Source organism: Microchirus variegatus, assembly GCF_963457635.1.
Source record: "Microchirus variegatus genome assembly, chromosome: 11".
Classification (NCBI taxonomy): domain Eukaryota; kingdom Metazoa; phylum Chordata; class Actinopteri; order Pleuronectiformes; family Soleidae; genus Microchirus; species Microchirus variegatus.
The window spans coordinates 25186046-25206318 of NC_139812.1; the positions used below are offsets into that span (position 1 = coordinate 25186046).

The 20273-nt window shown below is 43.2% G+C and overlaps 1 protein-coding gene across 1 annotated transcript in view; it reads right to left on the reverse strand.

Annotated features, from left to right (window-relative positions):
• The window catches only part of LOC310934376 (protocadherin-15-like), a gene marked incomplete at both ends in the record, with an annotated part of 242963 nt that overhangs the window by 63422 nt on the left and 159268 nt on the right, over positions 1-20273 (reverse strand). The window contains one exon of the mRNA XM_083898086.1: positions 19455-19567. Coding sequence (XP_083754212.1) covers positions 19455-19567 — 113 coding nt within the window. The remainder of the gene's footprint in view (positions 1-19454; positions 19568-20273) is intronic.

Consider the following 20273-nt stretch of genomic DNA (forward strand, 5'->3'; position numbering starts at 1 on the left):
GGAAAAAAAAAAAAATTCCCCAAGGACATCTTCAAGTTGAGAATGACTCTGGAAAATGCAAGGCATTCTCCAAGACAGAGGATGATATACAGAAGCAAACAATTGTGAGAGATAATATTGTTGAGTGAATGCTGCGGTGGAAGGACTGAGAGAGTGTATCTGCGACAAAGCCTCTCACACACACACACACACACACACAAAAACACAGTGCAGTTATTGACATATGAATAATGCACTGTTTGGATAATACTAAATGACTTCTGTTCAGCTTCACTCTAGGTGTATTGTCAGGCTGTCGCCTGATAATTGGCTGCATCCGTGGCATTTTGTGAGCACGAAGCTACTGTGTGCGAGCGAGTGTGGGGATTCACACTGAAGTAGATCGTCTTGCTTTTTTTGCGCCCAGGAGGAGGCTCGCAAAAAAAAGCTGTGGAGCCGTGTAGCCACAGTGAGGCGCAGCAGAGCAGAGACTGACACGTCACTCCACATTCATCAGCATCACTAATTGTATCTGTAGTCCTAAAACTACACTTTTCAGGAATCAGTGTGTTTCTGTAGGGGAGACCAACAGCCCAGAGGTCACGGGGGGAGGTCACGAGTCTTTTTTAGCGAGGTTGAGTGAAGGGATTGCTTAAAATCCTCTTCACACCGCGATTTTAACCGGGATAGTTGGGAATTTTGGACATAAGACGTATTTTCCAACTCAGCCGGTGTGATGGAGACGTCTGGAGACGTTTTTCAAGAAATTTCATTCAGTTCTTCTAGTTGTTTCTAGAGTTCGCTTGTGCTATGGCTAGCGCAAGTCAATGGTGCAAGTTAGCATAGCATTAGCAACACTCATACCGACTCCACAGTGCGCCCGAGGCAAATCAATTGTAACGGCAAACCATCGATGTACATATCTGTGTTGATAGAATGATATTTGAAACAAAACTAACGTTGCATCGCATGAATTTTTGAGGGACTACTTTCTCAGCAGCAGCGGAATCAGTCCACCGCTGCCGGAAGTTTGACGCGCTGCTGCTGCTGTTGAGACATAAATCCTTCAAATTGCAAGTTTGGTTTTATTTCAAGCATTCTATTAACACAGATATGTGCACCGATAGTCTGCCGTTACAATTGATTTGCCTCGGGTGCACTGTGGAGTCGGTATGAGTGTTTCTAATGCCATGCTAACGTGTACCATTTACTTGCGCTAGCCATAGCACCAGCGAACTCGGCAACTAGAAGAACTGAATGAAATTTCTTGAAAACGTCTCCAGACGTCTCCATCACACCGGCACCGGAGTTAGAAAATAGGTCTTATGTCCAAAATTCCTAACTATCCCTTTAATGCATTGTCACGAAAATAAAAAGTGGACAGGCCTGTAAAAAAAAACACCATCCGATCATAATGAACGGTACGCCTCTTCCTACACTGATTACGCATACTCAGACAACAACGCCAGAGCTTATGCTAGCTTGCTAAATCCAACGATACAGTTGCAACAACGTTACGGCAGAAAAGATGCCAACATCAGGAAATACGTTTTTTGGGGAGAAAAAGGCTAATGATGCAGAGCGATCCAAGAACAGAGTGCTGTGTTTGAACAGTGGCGACGCAAAGGGCTTCGAAATGAAGCCGTGGTGGCGCTGTTTCTACTGGACAGGTAGGGTCACTTTATGTCTTTGCGATCATTTGAGAGTATCTGTCTGGGTTTTTTTTCGGCATCACGTCGTCATTTGAACAAGTTAGCGTCAACGAAAAGAACCGAAAGTTACAGATGCTGCGCAGTGCTCGTGAATCTGCGTTCGTTGCGCTTTCCTGTGCTTCAGACTTTGGAGGGAAGTCTTAAGAAAGGGGCTTGGACTTTTGTACTCAAAATGTAGCCTGTTCTAACTGCTATTCCAGGATTTCCAAACCCTACCTTTAACCCTGTAGTGCCGAACTACTTTTTATATCTCGAGACACAGCATAGGCATAATGCATCCCAACAACGCTAACCCTAACCCTAAACTAGGTCTTATACGTGAAAAAGCCCTTTAAATTTGACAAAATGTCCTCCTAAAATAGATTTGTACGTTTTGTTTCGTACACACAGGGCGAGAGAGTGACATAAAATGAGCCGTCCGTGAGTTTTTCTTCAGTACTTTGGTGAGTTATATGTGTAGTTTATGTGTAGTTTTTTGCCATAGGGTTACTTTGCCCAGACTTGCATCGTGGAAACTTAAAGTACAAACTAGGCACATACAGACATCGAGTCAGGCGGCTGTTTATTAAAGCGCTGTTGGCGGAGCACACATTTCCAATATCGGACGATCTTGGGAGGCAAATAAAACTTGATTTTTAGTAGAATCCATCCATGTGTGCTTCTTGGTGTTTTCAGCCATGGTGCATCAAGTGATAAAATTGTCAATAAAGAGCGATAATTAGTCCGAGATGAATGTATTACTGGTTCTGATGGATGTTGGCACAAAGCTTGATATGGTTCTTTTTAGTCCTGAAAGTGAAAGTGAAGTTAAAAAGAACTCTCTGCTGCTCTGTTTACCAGTTGAGATGTTTTATTTTCATTCCGGCTTATTGATTTCACCCCCCCATTTATTAATGATCACTCTAGAGAGGATAACGCTTCATCTCAGATTCCCAGAATCTATTTCTTCCCTACAGTCTACGCAATTATGCCAAAAAAAAAAAAATCACAAACACCAACAAAATATTTTCACACATTTCTAGGTCACAGCATTTTCGCATAGGTTTGTCACAGTTTAGATTTATATTTAAACTCTCTGATGAGTACATTACGATTTCAGATCATATTTTGTGTCCTTCTCCCGAGTGGAGACTCTTATAATTTGGTGTACACTTAATGAAATTTAAAGTAGGTGACAAATATTCGCTTGAAATGACTCACACTGCGCGAGCTCCTTGGAAACAAAAGTCTTTTTTATGTATGTTCTAGAATGCAAAGAAACAAGACTTTGACTGTTTTTGTTCTCCCTCTCAGCTATCAACAAAAAAAAGCCCACACATTGTCTATTTTAGGCGCTGAGCTTTTGGTTTTGATATTTATCTTTGCTGACCCATTCTTGGGTTTCTCTCTGTGTGCGTTCTTTGGCTGTGAGTCAGGTAAAGGATGCTTCTGTGTGCCGGAGAGAATCATACAAACGCCAGGCCTCACGCTGTGATTGCCAGGTTGAGGCAGAACTGACATGTTACCTCTTCCTTGCAAAGTGGCTCTGCCTGAGGGTGATACGCTGCTGAGGGGATGTGAGGAAGTGAAGAGAGGAGTTAAAAGGTGTGCATTCACGTGTCGACAGACGGGATGACAAAAGGGTTAGAACGAGCGGATTAAGGGACAGAGGGTATGTATATACGTATGTAGTTGGGTTGTAGTTGTGGGTTGTTTCCCAAGTATGAAAGGGAACTACAGTGGCTTTTGCAAAGATGAAAGAAAAATATTTTCTTTTTTTGCTGTTTAAGTGGGTGGAGTACGGAGCCCCCGAAGTGACATGAGAAAAAAAAAAAAAATTTAAATCTCGAGTTTCAAAGTCGAGATCTCGAGTTTAAAAAAAAAAAAATATGATTTAATATGATATTTTTTTTTTCATCATTTTTCGGAAGCTCAAGATTTCGACTTTGAAACTTGAGATCGAGTTTCCCAAAAAAAAAAATTTGAAAAAAAAAGTTTTCATAATTTTTTGGAAACTCAAGATCTCGACTTTGAAACTCGAGATTTAAAAACAATTTTTTTTTGAAAAAAAAAGTTTTTATTTTGAGTTTTGAAAAAAGTATGAAAAAAAATTTTTTTTTGGAAAGTCGAGATCTCGAGTTTCCAAAACATTGTGAAAAATTAAAAAAAAAAAAAAATTTCATCATTTTTTGGAAGCTCAAGATTTCAACTTTGTAACTTGAGATCGAGTTTCCAAAAAAAAAAAAAACATTTTGAAAAAAAATATTTTTTCCATTTTTTGGAAACTCAAGATCTCCACTTTGAAACTCGAGATTTTCATTAAAAAAAAAAAAAAAAAAAGTTTTTATTTTTTACAAACGCCAGGCCTCACGCTGTGATTGCCAGGTTGAGGCAGAACTGACATGTTACCTCTTCCTTGCAAAGTGGCTCTGCCTGAGGGTGATACGCTGCTGAGGGGATGTGAGGAAGTGAAGAGAGGAGTTAAAAGGTGTGCATTCACGTGTCGACAGACGGGATGACAAAAGGGTTAGAAAGAGCGGATTAAGGGACGGAGGGTATGTGTATATGTATGTAGTTGGGTTGTAGTTGTGGGTTGTTTCCCAAGTATGAAAGGGAACTACAGTGGCTTTTGCAAAGATGAAAGAAAAACATTTTCTTTTTTTGCTGTTTAAGTGGGTGGAGTACGGAGCCCCCGAAGTGACATTAGGAAAAAAAAAAAAATTTAAATCTCGAGTTTCAAAGTCGAGATCGCGAGTTTCAAAAAAAAAAAAAAGAATTATTTTTTATTTTTTTCAGCATTTTTTGGAAGCTCAAGATTTCGACTTTGAAACTTGAGATCGAGTTTACAAAAAAAAAAAAATTGAAAAAAAAAATGTTTTCATCATTTTTTGGAAACTCAAGATCTCGACTTTGAAACTCGAGATTTAAAAAAAAAAAAAATTTGAAAAAAAAAAGTTTTTATTTTGAGTTTTTTTTGAGTTTTGAAAAAATGATGAAAAAAAAAAAATGTTGTGGAAAGTCGAGATCTCGAGTTTCCAAAACATTGTCCAAAAAAAACAATTTTAAAAGTTTTTATTTTTTTCATCATTTTTTGGAAGCTCAAGATTTCGACTTTGAAACTTGAGATCGAGTTTCCAAAAAAAAATATTTGGGAAAAAAAATATTTTTTTCATTTTTTGGAGACTCAAGATCTCGACTTTGAAACTCGAGATTTTAATAAAAAAAAAAAAAAAAAAATATTTTGAGTTTTTTTTTTGAGTTTTCGAAAAAATGATGAAAAAAAAAATCAATTATTTTTTTCTCATGTCACTTCAGGGGCTCCGTCGTGGAGCCATTCTTCTCCGATTTAATTTTCAAAGTACAAAAGCACATCTGTCCGGGCTGCTGGAAAAACAAGGTTGCGTAAGATGGGGGCCTCTAGAAAACATAAGTACGTATAAACGGCCTATTATATAAAAGACTGCGAAAACAAAAACATATATATATATATTTGCAAAGTCCTTGTCTGGCAAGAAGCGACTCTTAAACTTTAAAAGGATAAGGAGACAAAGGAAGGAGGCCATGATTCAGCAGAAGAAAAAGAGGTAGAAGATGAAAAAGAAGTAGAAGAAGGGCTGTGTTTTCCTTTGAAATCCCAGTCCCACACTGAGACTTTTTTTATTGCATGCTGAAAAGTAGGTGAATCCAGAGTCAGGTGTGTGTCATGTAAAAGCACAGAGCAGGGCCAACGCTACCTTTAAACTCCTTTAAATTCCTTTCATCCTATGCAGAGCAGCGACAGGAGCGATAAAGCAAAAGCAGAAGACGTTGACGTGTCCGTAGGCAACGGCAGAGACTGCTCGCTTCGACATGAGAGCGGGTGAGTGACACCGCGCGGCGAAGTGTGGGCGTCTCACGGGTGTTAGCGAGCGATTTGCCCCCAGGGCCAACGGTGGAGTGACGCCTACGAGGTGAGCCGGAGCCGCGCAAACCTCGCCGCGGAGACCGTCACACTCTGTTCACGCATCCATCCCGCTGCATTTTCATTTAAAAAAAGGAGCGAGTGTTTTTCGGGGTCAGATTAGCATTTTAGCTCGGTTTTTTAAGAAACGATCTGCGAACCCAACGCTTGCAGTTGTTAGCGCCGAGGTGCGCTTTGGAACGGTCCACCCTAATCTGGCTTGTGTTGGTCAAAAACGTAACGTGCGAATCCACAAAGTAGGAGAACAATGGAGGACATCCATCCGGCATTCCACGTTCTTTTTTTTGGAATGAAGCCATTTGTCTGAAGAAAACTGAGCGCTATTTGAGAGCTAGCTTCAGTACTTCAATACTTAACCCATTAAGGCCTGAAGGGCCTGGAAAAAATGTCTCTAAAACCTGAGTTTCAACGGCTCTACTACTAAATGACTGATTTCTCAGCCTCTGTAGCAGATATAGGAACACAATTCAAAAAGTATTTGAGAGCTTACACTTGTGGCTTTCCTGTGAAATTTAGTTTATTTAGATACAAAAATGTAAAATTATAGTAAATCCCCACCATTGTAAGGCCAGCTGTGTCTTAATGACTTTGAACAAATATCACTAACACCTGAAACCTGTTACATTTATACTGTTGCCTCATTAAAAAAAAACAACTCAGTCCATAAAATCATTTATGTGCTAAATGCCATCGTGTGCGCGGCGTGCTTTACTTTTTCAAACTGTGCAAACCCACTGAAAGTTCACGTCGATAAACACAGAGCGCGTCGCGTCGCTCATTTGATGCAATATTATTTCTACAGTTTGAGCTGCAGTGTTTCCCCGACAGATGGGAGAGCTTTAAAGATTACAGGTTATGTTTGGCGAGACAGAAGAGGTACGGAGAAGTGGAAGGAAGAACGGCAAATAAGAGAAGGATTTAAAAGAGGAGAAGAAAAAAAAACCCTTAAACCGCATAAGATATTTAAAAGGTTGTGGGAAATAGTCGAGGGTCTGACAGCCAGGGCGTTACAAAGTGAGGAGCAAGAGTCAATTCTCCGAATGTACCTGTGGATTACGGCCTTCGAGAAAGAACCTGAGATTAATGCTTCCACCTGTCAAGCAACGCTTTATATCCGTGCGAGTCCGCACTCGAATTATACAGCATATGCAGTAGCGCGCATCTTCTTTTGAAGCGGAGCTAGACCGGAAGTTCCAACTAATGCTGTTTTTTAGCGTGTATCTTGTTTGCGAAGCCCTGAAGGTTCAAAACAAACAGTTGCTGCTGAGAACGCTGTGTTTTATTGTAATCTCGGGCTCAGCGAGATCTCTGAAAAAACCCGGTCCGGTTTACGTAAACACCGGTTCTCCTGAACAGCAGATCGTCCTGCTCCGGTCACTAGTCCGGGCGCATCCGGTTGTGTACATTGAACCGCAGAAGAAGAATAACGTCCGTTGTGGAGGTGTTTCACGAGCGACAGTGTCTTCAGACCCCGGGTCAAAGGTCGTCAAAGGGACTGCGGCGGGGAGTCGTGACGAAGCTATTTTTAAACACTGTTAAAACAATGTTTTGATAATGAGTAGCAGTGCATCTACCGTTCCAGAGGGGGGAGCTGCGCTTCTGAGAGCGGGTGTGCTGATTATGTCACTTCTGGGTATTGGCCAATCACAAGACAGTTGGGAAGGCTCTACGCTGGCTGTCCAATCACGACACAGTCTGTCTTCTGGGGGTTAGATTTATGTCTGAAATATCGCGGCTCAGGACAGCGTCAGAAAAGAGGATTTCTTTCGGCCTCGTTTACAGCAACTAGGAGGTTTCTGACCATAAAAACAAGTGAATGTATGTAAGTAGACCTCCATAACTAACATATATGTGCAACAGGACCACTGTATGTGAGCTTTAAATGTAAAGAAAGGTCTGCTGCATTCAAACCCCGATCAAATGACCTCACACAATGCTGATTAAGCCGATCAGTTTCACAGGAATCTCAAGAAGCACCCAGTTCAATTTTCAGAAGTTGAGCTGTAACTCGGAAATGCTGAAAAAAACCCACAACTCACCATTTGCTATCAAACAACATATTATATCACAGGGCTTTTCACAACACTGCAGGATGAGTCCCACGCATGCCGGAATTCCGACGAAGAAGAAGAAGGCACAAAATATTTGACTCGCTTTAATAGTGATATATGATGTTGGGGAAAACAAAACCAAAGAAAAAACCATGTGGCATTAAAATGTTTCCATGCTGTTATTCATGTGTACTGCCTTAAGCTGCACCTCTGTTGCTAGGTGACAGTGGTAAACGCAATGGGGAAATAAATTCTAGACTTTCTTTTTTTTTCTGACCTTCCTGAGCTTTTCCTCTGATCGCCCGTCCGCATCTTCAGGAGAGGAAAGATGGAAACACATTATCAGAGCTGCGACCGCAATTACCCGTGCGAGCGGAGACACTTTGTGCCTGATTAGCTGTGTCAGCCCACAGGACAACACTTCACATATCATCCACTCGCTCATTTAGCGCACAAGAGGGGACCCGTGGACACTGGTGGACGAGTGTGTTGTCCAAACAAAGGGCAGCCACCGAAAAGCTCGCAATGTGAAATGACCCGGCGCCGTGTAGCTACAGATGCCACCCTGCACATTATACTGTCAAATTACTGCTCCTGCCCAAATAATCTATTCCAGCACACCAACACCTGGTGGCTTCAAACACAAAAAAACTGTCTCGGCATCAGAGCACTGGATGGAATATTAAGCCAAGTTTCCACCGTGTGGAACGGTTGGGTATGGTACGGTGCATATGAGGAATAGTACCAAGATAAACAGCCCCAACCATTCCATTCCCTTGGGGTACCAGAGCTAATGGTGCAGTCCAGTCCAGGTGGAGCTAGACTGTGGAACGGTCAGGGTATGGTACGGTAGATATTTTTTGGCATTTCCATTTGGAACAGTCCCAAGATAACCAGCCACGACCATTCCCTTCCCTTGGGGTACCAGAGCTAATGGTACAGTAGAGTCCAGGCGGAGCTAGACCAACTCCACCGGTGACAGTCAGCTGATTGGGCGATAGAAGAACACCTGCAGAAGTTTGACGCCTTGTTGAGACAAAACAGCCCTAAAGCGAGCAAGAAAAAGCTGCTGGATGTCCTCCTTTGTTGTCTGCTGTGTTGCGTTCAATGCCGTTGTCATCGGCCATCGGGTACAGGCCACAAACGGCCTACCAAGTAAAGGTACAAACACGAGCCTGACCCAGGGATTAACCATTCCAAACAGGGGGATGCCCTGTACTGAAAATAATAAGAAGTTAGACGCCCTACTTTTAGGCAGGACGCCCTAAAGACGCCCTATTTTTCCCCCGGTAACCACCGAAATTATGTTGTGATGACCCGCCTAGAGTCTGTCCAAGATAAGTTTGGAACACCACAAGATGTCAGTACACGGTGGAAAAGCACCTATTAAATGCTGGAAAGTCTCTTTGCGTAAAAGCGGAACTTGGCTGCATCGCGGAATATGAACTCCCCGCGACACTCTCTTCTCTCTACTCTCTCTTTGAGCAGTTAACTAAAGAGATCGGCTCATCTGATGCATCCGTTATTCCCTTAATTACAGCGCTAAAGCGTCTTCTAAAGAAAGAATCAGACCACGGAGTGAAAACAATGAAAAGTGCGCTCTTGAGAATCTGTCAACACGTTTTACTAAGATCTACTCTGATCTCCTGCGGTCGGGGGTCTGGAGGGCAAGGGGGGGGACACCCTCTAAAAAATATCCTAGCTAAAAGCCTGATTCCAAACCATACTATACTGTACCAAACCTGCTTTTGGATATGTGCAGGCATGTGTATCTTGTGCCACATTCATTCATAAAGGTTCTAAAAGGACGACATTTCCTTCTTCACCATTTTTTCAGATCGGCTGATCCTTCCAAGCCAGAAACCGTGGAGCAAATCATCCACAACTGTGTGAAGATGTTGTGTCCGTACGGTTCATGTAAACATTTTTTTTTACGATGATCAGAACAGCTGTTCACTTGCCAGCTCTTCCCCTGGCGTTTTCAGCATCGACCATCGCCTGATATTTGGAGCGTTTGGAGCATGTGTGACTCGGCATCGGGTCCAAGTGACGCCTGCCTACTTAGCAGAGACAAGTGAAAGGTCAGCGTGCACCGCCGCGGTGTTTAGAGGTTCAAGGCTCGGAGCGTCGGACTCAAACCTGTGGCTGAAAATCAATCATGCCCTTCAAAAGGTATGAAAGACCTCCATACCTTACAACTGTTTCAAGAGGGAGGATGGAGGGACTAACAGGATGGAATGACAAAGCGAGGGATAGATTTAAAGAAACTGCAGTTGCTGTGTGTGTGTGTGTGTGTGTGGGAGGGCATCGTGGAAGGTTTACAGCTAACCCTTTGTAGCAAACCAGCAATGATGCACGTGTCGGAAAAACAAGGTTTACATGAAGGCTGCCAATAATAGAGCAATGAAAGTATGTCATCTGCCTAATTAAAACTGAATTACAGCCTCTTCTGAATAGAAAATATGAGCGTATATATATATATATATACACACAAAGCTGTTTCCATTCAAATGTCAAGAAGAGTTGATTCAGGAAGAAACCTGAGCTGCTGTGCTGCTGGTATATGTTGTTTTTCCTTTATTTTTAACCAATAATATGTTGCTTTTAGGCTACAGAGGCCAATGGTTGCAAAGTCATTTGTCCAGAGAGAGGGAACATTAAATCAGTCGGTCACATAAATGTACACGCGATGTCAGCCTGCTCCGTATAGACCTCGAGACACTGCAAGAAAAAAAAAAGTGACACGCTATTAAGTATTACAACACCATCTCGGTCACAACCACTGACGCCAACATTCATGATCGGAATAACAATGCAGACGGAGAAAGAGAAAGCCATGTCTCAAGGCTGAGGCTACGAATTCGGGCCAATTTCCAAGTGACGCGTGATGTGGTCGACCGATAACGGAGTGGTGTGATGCGGCGTATCATACAGAGGCGAAAGAGGAAGACGGATCCTGCTGCTGCTGCTGTTGTTAGGTGAAAGAGTGACATTGAAAAAAGGTTTTGTTGAACTTTTGGCAACGATACCCCTGCCTCATTTATCATCTCTTCAAGGGAATAATCGACAAGCATCACCCACAACGCTTTGCTAGCCACGATTCACAACTCCTTGCCCCGCCTCCCCAATGACCTATGAACTCTTGTAGTGTTGCCAGTCCCTCGAACAAGACAGGGTAAGAATCTATGCCACCGGGATTGATAATCTTACACGGTGGACAATCACAAAAGACAAAAATCTGGTGTTGGAGTTCACTTGGGTCCATATCAGTGTTAAAGGAAACAAATGAGGTAAGTCCAAAAACGATTGGAACACATAAAGACACCAGAAGCCTTACATTACTATCGATAGAGGAAGAAGAGAAACCTAACAGTTCACACAGTGAGCGAGCATCTGCATCTGCCATGGCCGGTTGTGGTGAAAGGAATCATGGGGGGACAGAGGAGAGGTGGGGATAGAAAAGGAACGAAGGACCACGACAGGACGATATAGTTTGTATCCAGTCAGGGTTGGTTTCAATTGGTCGTGATATTTTTGTATTTTGTTTGTTTGTTGATTTATTTGCACAACAAAAAAATACATAATATATAATGCGATACACAATAGATAAAAACAGGTGCAGGAGGAGGGATAAAGCATTTATAGCTTATACTAGGCCCTCCTCCTCTATAGTAATATAGCAAAATAATACATAAAATATAAAAACAATCTATAAGGATAATCAATTAATTAATGGTGTAAATTAAGTTCTTAATTCCCATGGCAGTGACAATTTAATTTTTCATCTATTATTAAACCCCCGAAAAATTTACTGCGTAATGGGAACATTCTGTTGAACCACATTCAGTTGTGGTTTTTAATACTTGTTGAAGAGAGAAACATTTAAACCAAAACAGTAGGTCGCGTACCGTTATATACGCGCTGTTAGCATCCTAAACAACGGCATTAACTTCAATCAGATGCATGCCGGTCGTCAGCTGCTGCTCCACTTGCACAAATTGCACAATTAGCGACGGCGCGTGTGCGTGTTTAGTTTTCTGTACGTGAAGCACACATGCATATATGAATATATCGCGGATTACATTACAGTTATTAATCCAGCGGTGACGGTAACGCATCGCTGTCACTAACTAACGGTATTACACTGCGTTTCAGTCCCAAATGATTTTTCTCTTGAAATACAGGTTTCAGAGGGGGAAAAGCTTTATCAACATCTATCAAAAGTCTATTACAGGTAACATCTGAAATTCACTCCCTCGCTGCAGGGAGCATGAAGGGCTATGGACGAGGGGGGAAACTTTGGAGATGCAGCGGCTGGAGGCAGGTGAAAGGAGGAAGAGAGCAAAAATGACTTACTCAGAAGCGGCGAGGCAGAAGTTTCATATGATTTGGAGCCGACGGAGAAGGGGAAGCTGTGTGTGTGTGTGTGTGGGGGGGGGGGGGGTGGTGATAAGCGGCGCAGAAAACTGCTCAGACCACAGCTTTTCAAGATCAGGCTCCAGAAGCATGGGCTTAGTATAAGAGGAAAGAGGGGGGGATTCACACATAGTATGACTATGTCAGATAAAAGCTTACCCTCTCTCCTCCTCCTCCTCCTCCTCCTCCTCCTCCTCCTCTGCAGCTGAACACCCAGGAGAAAAATAACTCCCTTCTCAGTTCCCAGTGTGTAAAGATCGCCCAGAGGGTTTTTGTCTGCGACTTCCATGTAAAAGAGCCATTCACGCCGGTTTCATGGTCGAGCACCAAAAACAAAATATCTCCAAATGCAAATGTTCATGCACATTATATAATAATAATAATAATAATAATAATAATAAAAATATTTTAAGGTCCAGTGTTTAACATTTATTTTTTTATAGCTATAGAAATCGAAACATACGACCCATAAAAAGCGTATGTTTGCTTTCAAATAAACAACATTAGGTCGTTGTACTATTATTTCAGGTGCTTCAATCAGGCTTTTTTGGCTCCAGGCCTCTTATCTCCAATGAGGCACGACCTGAACTCTTCAGCAATACCAAACGTTTTTAAATTCACGGACGACGCTATGTTTAGAAACGTGCGGCGGCAACAACTTTGAGGAAGGCGTTTTTTTTTTTTCTGCGTCCCAGTGCAGCGCGCGCACAAAGACGGGACTATAAAGACACGGTTTGACTTTGAGTTTGGTGTGGAGGAACTCGAATTCCCCACAGGAAACACTTTGAAATCGTGAGGGGGAAAAGTCTTTGAAGAAGTGCTGAAGCAAAAAACAGGGGCCAACTCTATATTAAAGTAGCATATTGTACGTATTTGAATTAAGTCATTAGAGTCCATGTTGGCGTAATGGGGTCAGGCGTCCCAATACTTTTGTCCACATAGTGTACATGTTGCATGCTTTTGCACATGAGCAGCCTTATTTACTGAACTCTACTAAATACCCTACCGTTGAAAAGTTTGGGGTCACTTAGAAATGTCCTTATTTTTGAAGGAAAAACCCTTTTTGTTTCAATGAATATAACATTAAATGAATCAGAAATACACTCTATATGACTATTCTAGCTGCAAACGTCTGGTTTTTAATGGAATATGTACATAGGTGTATAGAGGCCCATTTCCAGTGTTCTAATGGTACGTTGTGTTTGCTAATCGCGTTAGAAAACTATTGGATGATGAGAAAACCCTTGTGCGATGATGTTAGCACAGCTGAAAACAGTTTCGCTGGTTCTTCGACGAAAGCAAAGTGAAATAAAAATCGTTATTTCTAATCTCGTCAATGCCTCGACTATATTTTCTATTCGTTTTGCAACTCTTTTGACGAATAAAAGTGCGACTTTTAATGGAAAACAACAAAAATGTGTATAGGTGAGCCCAAACTTTTGAACGGTAGTGTATATAAACTTTGATTTCTTCCTGTGGCTGCATCAACGAACGTCATCGCCTGATTGCCGATTGCAGGAACAGAGGAAAAAGAGGGCAAAAACAAACAAAAAAATACAACTAAATACAGTGTGTGTGTGTGTGTGTTTGGGAGAGAGTGAGACTGAAGAAAAAGCTTTAGAGGGTAAAATGAAACAAATTAGATTTAAAGAAATCTGACAGCGGTGACAGTTAAAACCACTGGGGGGGGGGGTTGCAAAATGTTTGACACAGTTGCAGCAGATGATGCCGCTTCATGGAGAGAAAAATATCATCAAGCAAAGCACGGGAGATTCAGAAAGTCAATCACTTATCACCTGGTCGTAAACAGGCCGGATCCTCGCAGAGCAGATTAGAGATGATTGGTTGGTGCAAATCTGTGATTTTCTCCAGCGAGTGCCATCGGCGCCACTGGCACTAATGTCATTCCAGCAGTTGCACGCTGTCAGAGATACATATCAATTAGATCGTGGCATAGCAGCTGGGCCAGATGTGGAAGCGACATGAAAGTGACCGTGCAGCACAGACGGACCTCCATTTGGCACTCGTTATAATCATTCATGCTTTTCAGACTGGGAACCGAGCCGAAGCGCCGGGTTCATAATTCCCCCCCAAGATTTGTTTTCCCGCTCTCTGTGAGCAAATCTGACCAGACAACCCACTCAATTTGATTATAAAAAACGTGTTTCAAGTGGTATAATTTCGTTTTTTTTAGGCCCAGACACTCGGCAGCGGACACAGAGGTTCTCCTCCCAGGATAGATAATATCTCTCCAGCATGTCTGGGACCTCCTTACGGTTGGACAAGCCCGAGGAAGCACCTCCCCAGGGAAACTACATCCACCTTAACTGGATCTTCTCGATGCGGAGGAGCAGCGGCTCAAACCCCCAAGATGTCTGAGCTCCTCACCTTATCTCCGATGCTGAGTCCAGACACACTCCGGAGGACACTTATTTCTTGTATCTACAACCTTGTTCTTTCCCGTCACAACCCACAGCTCGTGACCACAGGTGAAGATCGACTGATAAATTTAGAGCTAACGCCTCCACGACTCGGCTCCATCTCCATCACCGACGGAACGGCACAGCGTCCACACACACTCTGTCCGGATCCACCTATCAATCTCTCGCTCCGCTCTCCACTCGCTCGTGAACAAAAACCCCCGAGGTATTCGAGCTCCTCCGCTCGAGGAAGTGACTCCCAGGTGACCTGAAGTCGGCGATCCGACCTTTTCTGGCTGATCCGGGTGCTGATCCCCATCTCATTTCCGTATTTTCCACAACTTCTCTCCACTATGTTAACCGTGTCTTTACTGTTTTGTGAGTGGTTTTCAATTTAGAAACAAAGAAAAGGAGTGCACAAAACAATCGTGTCATGGTTTTAACGATTTCCTGATGTATTCAATTTACTTTAAAGGTGCCATATGTAAGCATGTGGCCAAAAACGGGTACTACATTCAAATTCAAAATACCGAGGTCTTTTTGGTTTAGTTTTCCGACATAACTGGCAACCCGTGGTTGCTCGGCAGCTGAGACTCTACTGACTCAATGATTGGTAGACGGCGGTAGGTGGCGCCGCATGCTAAAAACATGATTTCAACACATAAACATGATTTGCAGTCTGCAAAATATTTTTTTAATGCAAATATTTTGTCTGTACTGCTGTTGTTGGTGAGTTCAGTTTGTTATATGAACATTATTCCTGAGTCTCTGTGACATATTAGGAGGATTTTATGGCCAGATTTATTACATAATGCACCTTTAAGAACACCCACAACATTTGCCATTCATACAGAGGGTGAAATAAGCAGACAGCGCCAGAAGGAACCAACCAAATCCTCGTACTGTGGCATTTATGTAGCTGCTTCGTATATAAAGCATATTTTCACCATTTTTAATTTAGTTGGATGAAGTCCAGAATTCAAGCATACAAAGCGATCCAGAGCACAACTTCTATCTACTATCTTTGACGCTTTGAAACATAAGCTTTTTGTGTGTTAACTGCGCTTTAGATTACATCCGAAAAACTTGGAGCTGCACCGTGAAGGAACAGCAGCAGCATGTGATTGAACGTGCAGGCATTTGGTCCTCGATTTCCTGCGTCTGGGTTTATTCTCAGCAAGTCAAATTCTCTTCTGACATGGTTTGTCTCTCTATCAGATTGTAAACAGTAAATTGACGATGAAGATATAAATCTCTAAAAAACAATAACATATTTACAGACAAAACATGATACAGACAAATAAAAATATAGTCTAATCAGCCTCAGTGTATAGTCTGCTCTCACATACTCTGCTCCACCGTCAACGACTGCTCGAATCAAATTTACTGTAGCTATGACAACAGGTTTTTTCCTCACTACACTGGTCCACCTTTAGACCTTTTTACACTTTTTTGTGTTAAAGTTATTAACCACAATTCTACTCCTCTGCATGTTCGTGCACCAACGAAGCACATTGTGAGAATAAACAATATTCTAAATCATTCCTGATTTGTAAACATTAATGCAAACAATAGTTTTCCTACAGAGACAACAAGGTGTTTTGCTCATTTTCTGAAACCTGGGCTACAGTCGGCGACGGCATGAGCCATTTATTTTAGCCAACAATGACTGGGAGCCCCTCATTTCCCTCTGACAGATGGAGGGGACCGACCATAAAGCAGGAGCAGAAATCATTAAGTCAGCCCAAAGCCCCTGCAGAGTTGTTTTAATTGTGTGCACTGGAGCTGCAGGCATAGCTTACCTGATTGCTGCTATAACTAACTGCCTTCGCAGAGACGGAAACGAGATCTTCCGCGGACGTTTAGGAGGATGATTTGTGTTCGGGAAAGGTTCCTCGGGGAGCGCCGCAGATGCGAAGGAACGGGGCAAGGTGGTCCGTCGACCGAGCGAGCAGATCGGGCCGCTCTCTGCTGGAGAGAGAGAGAGAGAGGGAGCCTCGTCCAGCTGGAGCGGCGCGGGGGCACCTGGCTAATGCGTCGGCGCCTCGTAAATTTACGCGCCGGGGCCCGCGCCGGGGCCCGCGCCGCTGAGCGCGGTTAGCGATTGTCGGCGTGGCGCTCTACAGAGGCCTGTGCCTGTGGCCTCAACCTTCAGCCTGTGTGTGTGTCAGACAGATCGCTCGTTCAAAGCATTAATCAATGGCCCCGCCTTTCAGCGGGTAATGCTGCCGTCCCTGCCTTTCACTCAGTGGATAAAGCTGTGCAACGGCAGGGGGGGGAACATGAACACCACACAGAAGCACTGAAGAAGAAACGTGACGTATACGAAACTTGCGAAACTCTCGCAAGACTTAAAGTAGACCCAGTATACCCTAGTTCCCTGGTGCCCTAATGAACATGTCTGTGACATGCTTTGGTCAAAATACCTTAAATGGTAAATGGTTTTGTATTTATATAGCGCTTTTCCAGTGTTGATGACCACTCAAAGCTGCTTTACACTACAGTTCCCATTCACACCCATTCACTCACACTTTCATAAATTTTTCTATCACTCATCTTTCGTATTCCTGGCTTCCCAACGGAGCCAGGAATCGAACCCAAAACCTTCGAATCGAAAGACGACTCGCTCTCCCACTGAGCCGGTCTCTTTAAATATGCAAATGAGGCACAGGAAACTACGTCACAATAGCAGTTCAACGAGGCTTACGGCAGCTAACAGCAGCTAACAGCAGTTAGCATTCGGAAAAGCCATAATTTTGCCGACTCTAGCCGGCACATTGTATAAAATGTAAATCCTCTGAGGCTGGAAGTTTGTGTAGAACTCTGCGCTGCACTGTGCAGCCAAGAATAGAACACTTCGCCGACTTCCGCTCTTCCGGATACTATCGCCCTCGCCTGCACTCTCGTGGTTTTTAGGGACAAAGTGGAGCTCCACGAGACAACAATTCCACAAATGTCTCATTGTGACTTAACTTTGAGTGCGGACGTCAACATCGCATGTTTTATCTCATGTATTTAGACTGAGGCGGACCACAAAAACATCATCAGAGTCATCTTTTTTCACACTTTGCCTACTCATAGGACCTCCAGAGTCCCCAAATATAAGCATTAAAATGATTAAAAAGTTGATATTGCGGTCTCTTAACATGTCTCCTTTAAAACTGTGGCTTTATTCCTTTACAGTAAACGCTCACCATAATAAAACCATTCATGTCTTGAACTGGTTTAATGACGCTGCTGTACTTTCTCGCTGGGTCTTCAAACTCTTAAGTTCTCTCTGGAGACTCGCTATGCTGGGAAAACTCTAAGCGTGCAACTTTTAAATATATGTAAACATTCAAGCCATTGTCAAATTAGTTCACGCAGTCTCTCGCTGTGTGTGCTGGGTTGACGGACGGCAACAGCAACATTGCTCTAGTACAGCGAGACGACTGCAAACTTGTTGGCGTACGGTTGGAAAACGCAAAGAAACGCCCACAAAAGGTGTCAGAAGTGAGTTACAATACTCAGAAATCACAGAGTCTCAGCAGGATAAACACTTCTTGTCCCCACCCGCCTCTGCCCCGCTGCTGTATACTCTCAAACGCTCCCTCAGACGGAGCCCGTTTTCATACGAAGGCCGTGTTATTTCCTACGCAGCTCCACTCCGATCACATACACTACCGTTCAAAAGTTTGGGGTCACCTAAAGGATGTGTTTCTTTAGTGTGTTTTCCATTAAAATCACACTTTTATTCATCAAAAGAGTTGCAAAATGAATAGAAAATATAGTCAAGACATTGACACGATTAGAAAGAATGATTTTTATTCAAAATAGTCATTTTGCCCTTTCGTCAAAGAACCAGCAAAACTGTTTTCAGCTGTGCTAACATCATTGCACAAGGGTTTTCTAATCATCCAATAGTCTTCTAACGCGATTAGCAAACACTATGTAGCATTAGAACACTGGAAATGGGCCTCTATACACCTATGTACATATTCCATTAAAAACCCAACGTTTGCAGCTAGAATAGTCGTTTACCACATTAACAATGTATAGGGTGTATTTCTGATTCATTTAATGTTATATTTCCTTCAAAAATAAGGACATTTCTAAGTGACCCCAAACTTTTGAACGGTGGCGTACAGTAGAACAGTATTTTCTTACAGGTGCCACAAGAGGAAGCTCATATAGTGCACAACCATGGCTCTAAGGCGTATTCAATTTCAGCCAGTAAACAAGCTTAGAAACTTCGAAAACCATCCGACTTCTAAACATCTCAAACGCGACAGACAGACGCCGACCGCAGCACGGCGTTATGGATCGCCCCCGAAACGCTCGTACTCGCTAATCATCGAAGATCGTTTCACAGCAGCTTCGGCTGCGGCATTAATAATCCACGTTTGTTTTTTAATTATAGATGACTCTCTTGGACTCGTCCCTGAATCACAGTGACAGACTCAAGCCCAACGCTGACCACAGCCGCCGTCCTCGCAGACTCTTTAACGCTCTAAACTCTTAATCTCGTCAAAAAAGAGCCAGCTTCATAAACTCAGAGGGAAGCCGTACCTTTTTCTTTTTTCGACCTGCAACATCTACTCCCCCCGAAGCTTTAATAATAAATATTTATACTGGAGAGCTCGTTAATCTGTCGCGCATGAGGAAAAAGGCGAGAGCGTGGAGTGGAGGAGAAAGACGGAGGAAGGGAATCACAACTCACGGAGCCACTTCATTTGGAGATAAGTGATAATGCGGGGAAAAATAAAATAAACCAGGACTGGCCATTTGGAAGCGGACCGAGGAAGACATAAAGCAAATATTAATTAAAGGAGTTGCAATTAAGATGCTTTCACGGGCGTTAATGAGTGCTTTTAATACACCTTACCTTACTTTACGAGGCTTACAGCCTTTCAGTTTAAAAGCTGCGCACAACAACCGCAGCGTTAGTCAGACTTACTTGTATTCTTCCCGGGTGAAGATCGGGATGCGAGAAGGCTGGAGGACGGTGATCTCCACCAAAGCCGTGCTCGACTTCACCGGCTCCCCGTCGTCATAGGCGATCACGAACAACTGCAGAGGGCGAGACGGAGCGAGAGTCAACAACACATCCATGCAAATGCGAGCGCAAAAAAACTAGTTTTTACTTTTCACCCGTACGACTGCTCGCTCGCTCGCTCGCTGCACAAATCATTTCTTTCATGAAGTTGCCAAGCATTTTTTGTGGACATGTTCGGCATCCTGATAGAGACGGTTGTGTTTGGCAAAACAGGATCTGGCGAGGAGCCCGCGAAGCCGACTGTGAGCGAGTACGAACGTATTGATTCACATTCACAGACTGTGGAGAATGAGGCCTGGGGGGGGGGGGGGGAACGGTGGGGAGGGAGCGACGGGCGAGGTGGTCGAGAGGAAAACAAATACAGACAAATGTTTGAAGAAATGAGGGGGAAAAACTGGAGGTTGGAGGTGGGGAAGACAATAGGTGTGACACCATCCTCGGTTAGGGCGTAATATCTCCAATCTATCCTTGGGTTTGTGGCCGTGCAAGGTCAAGTTATATAGACGCAAAAACTAGCAACGTCATGGTCACTGAGAGACTGAAACGTGTCAGTAAACAGCGATGACTTCATTTAAAAGAGTCAATAGGTAAAGATGTGCATCGCTGCTGGTGAGTAATACAGTTACAATAGCATCCATGCAGTTTAAAGCGGACCTAGACAGGAAGTTCCAATTAACGCTGTTTTTTTTAGTGTGTATCTGCGTCATTACCTTGTTTACG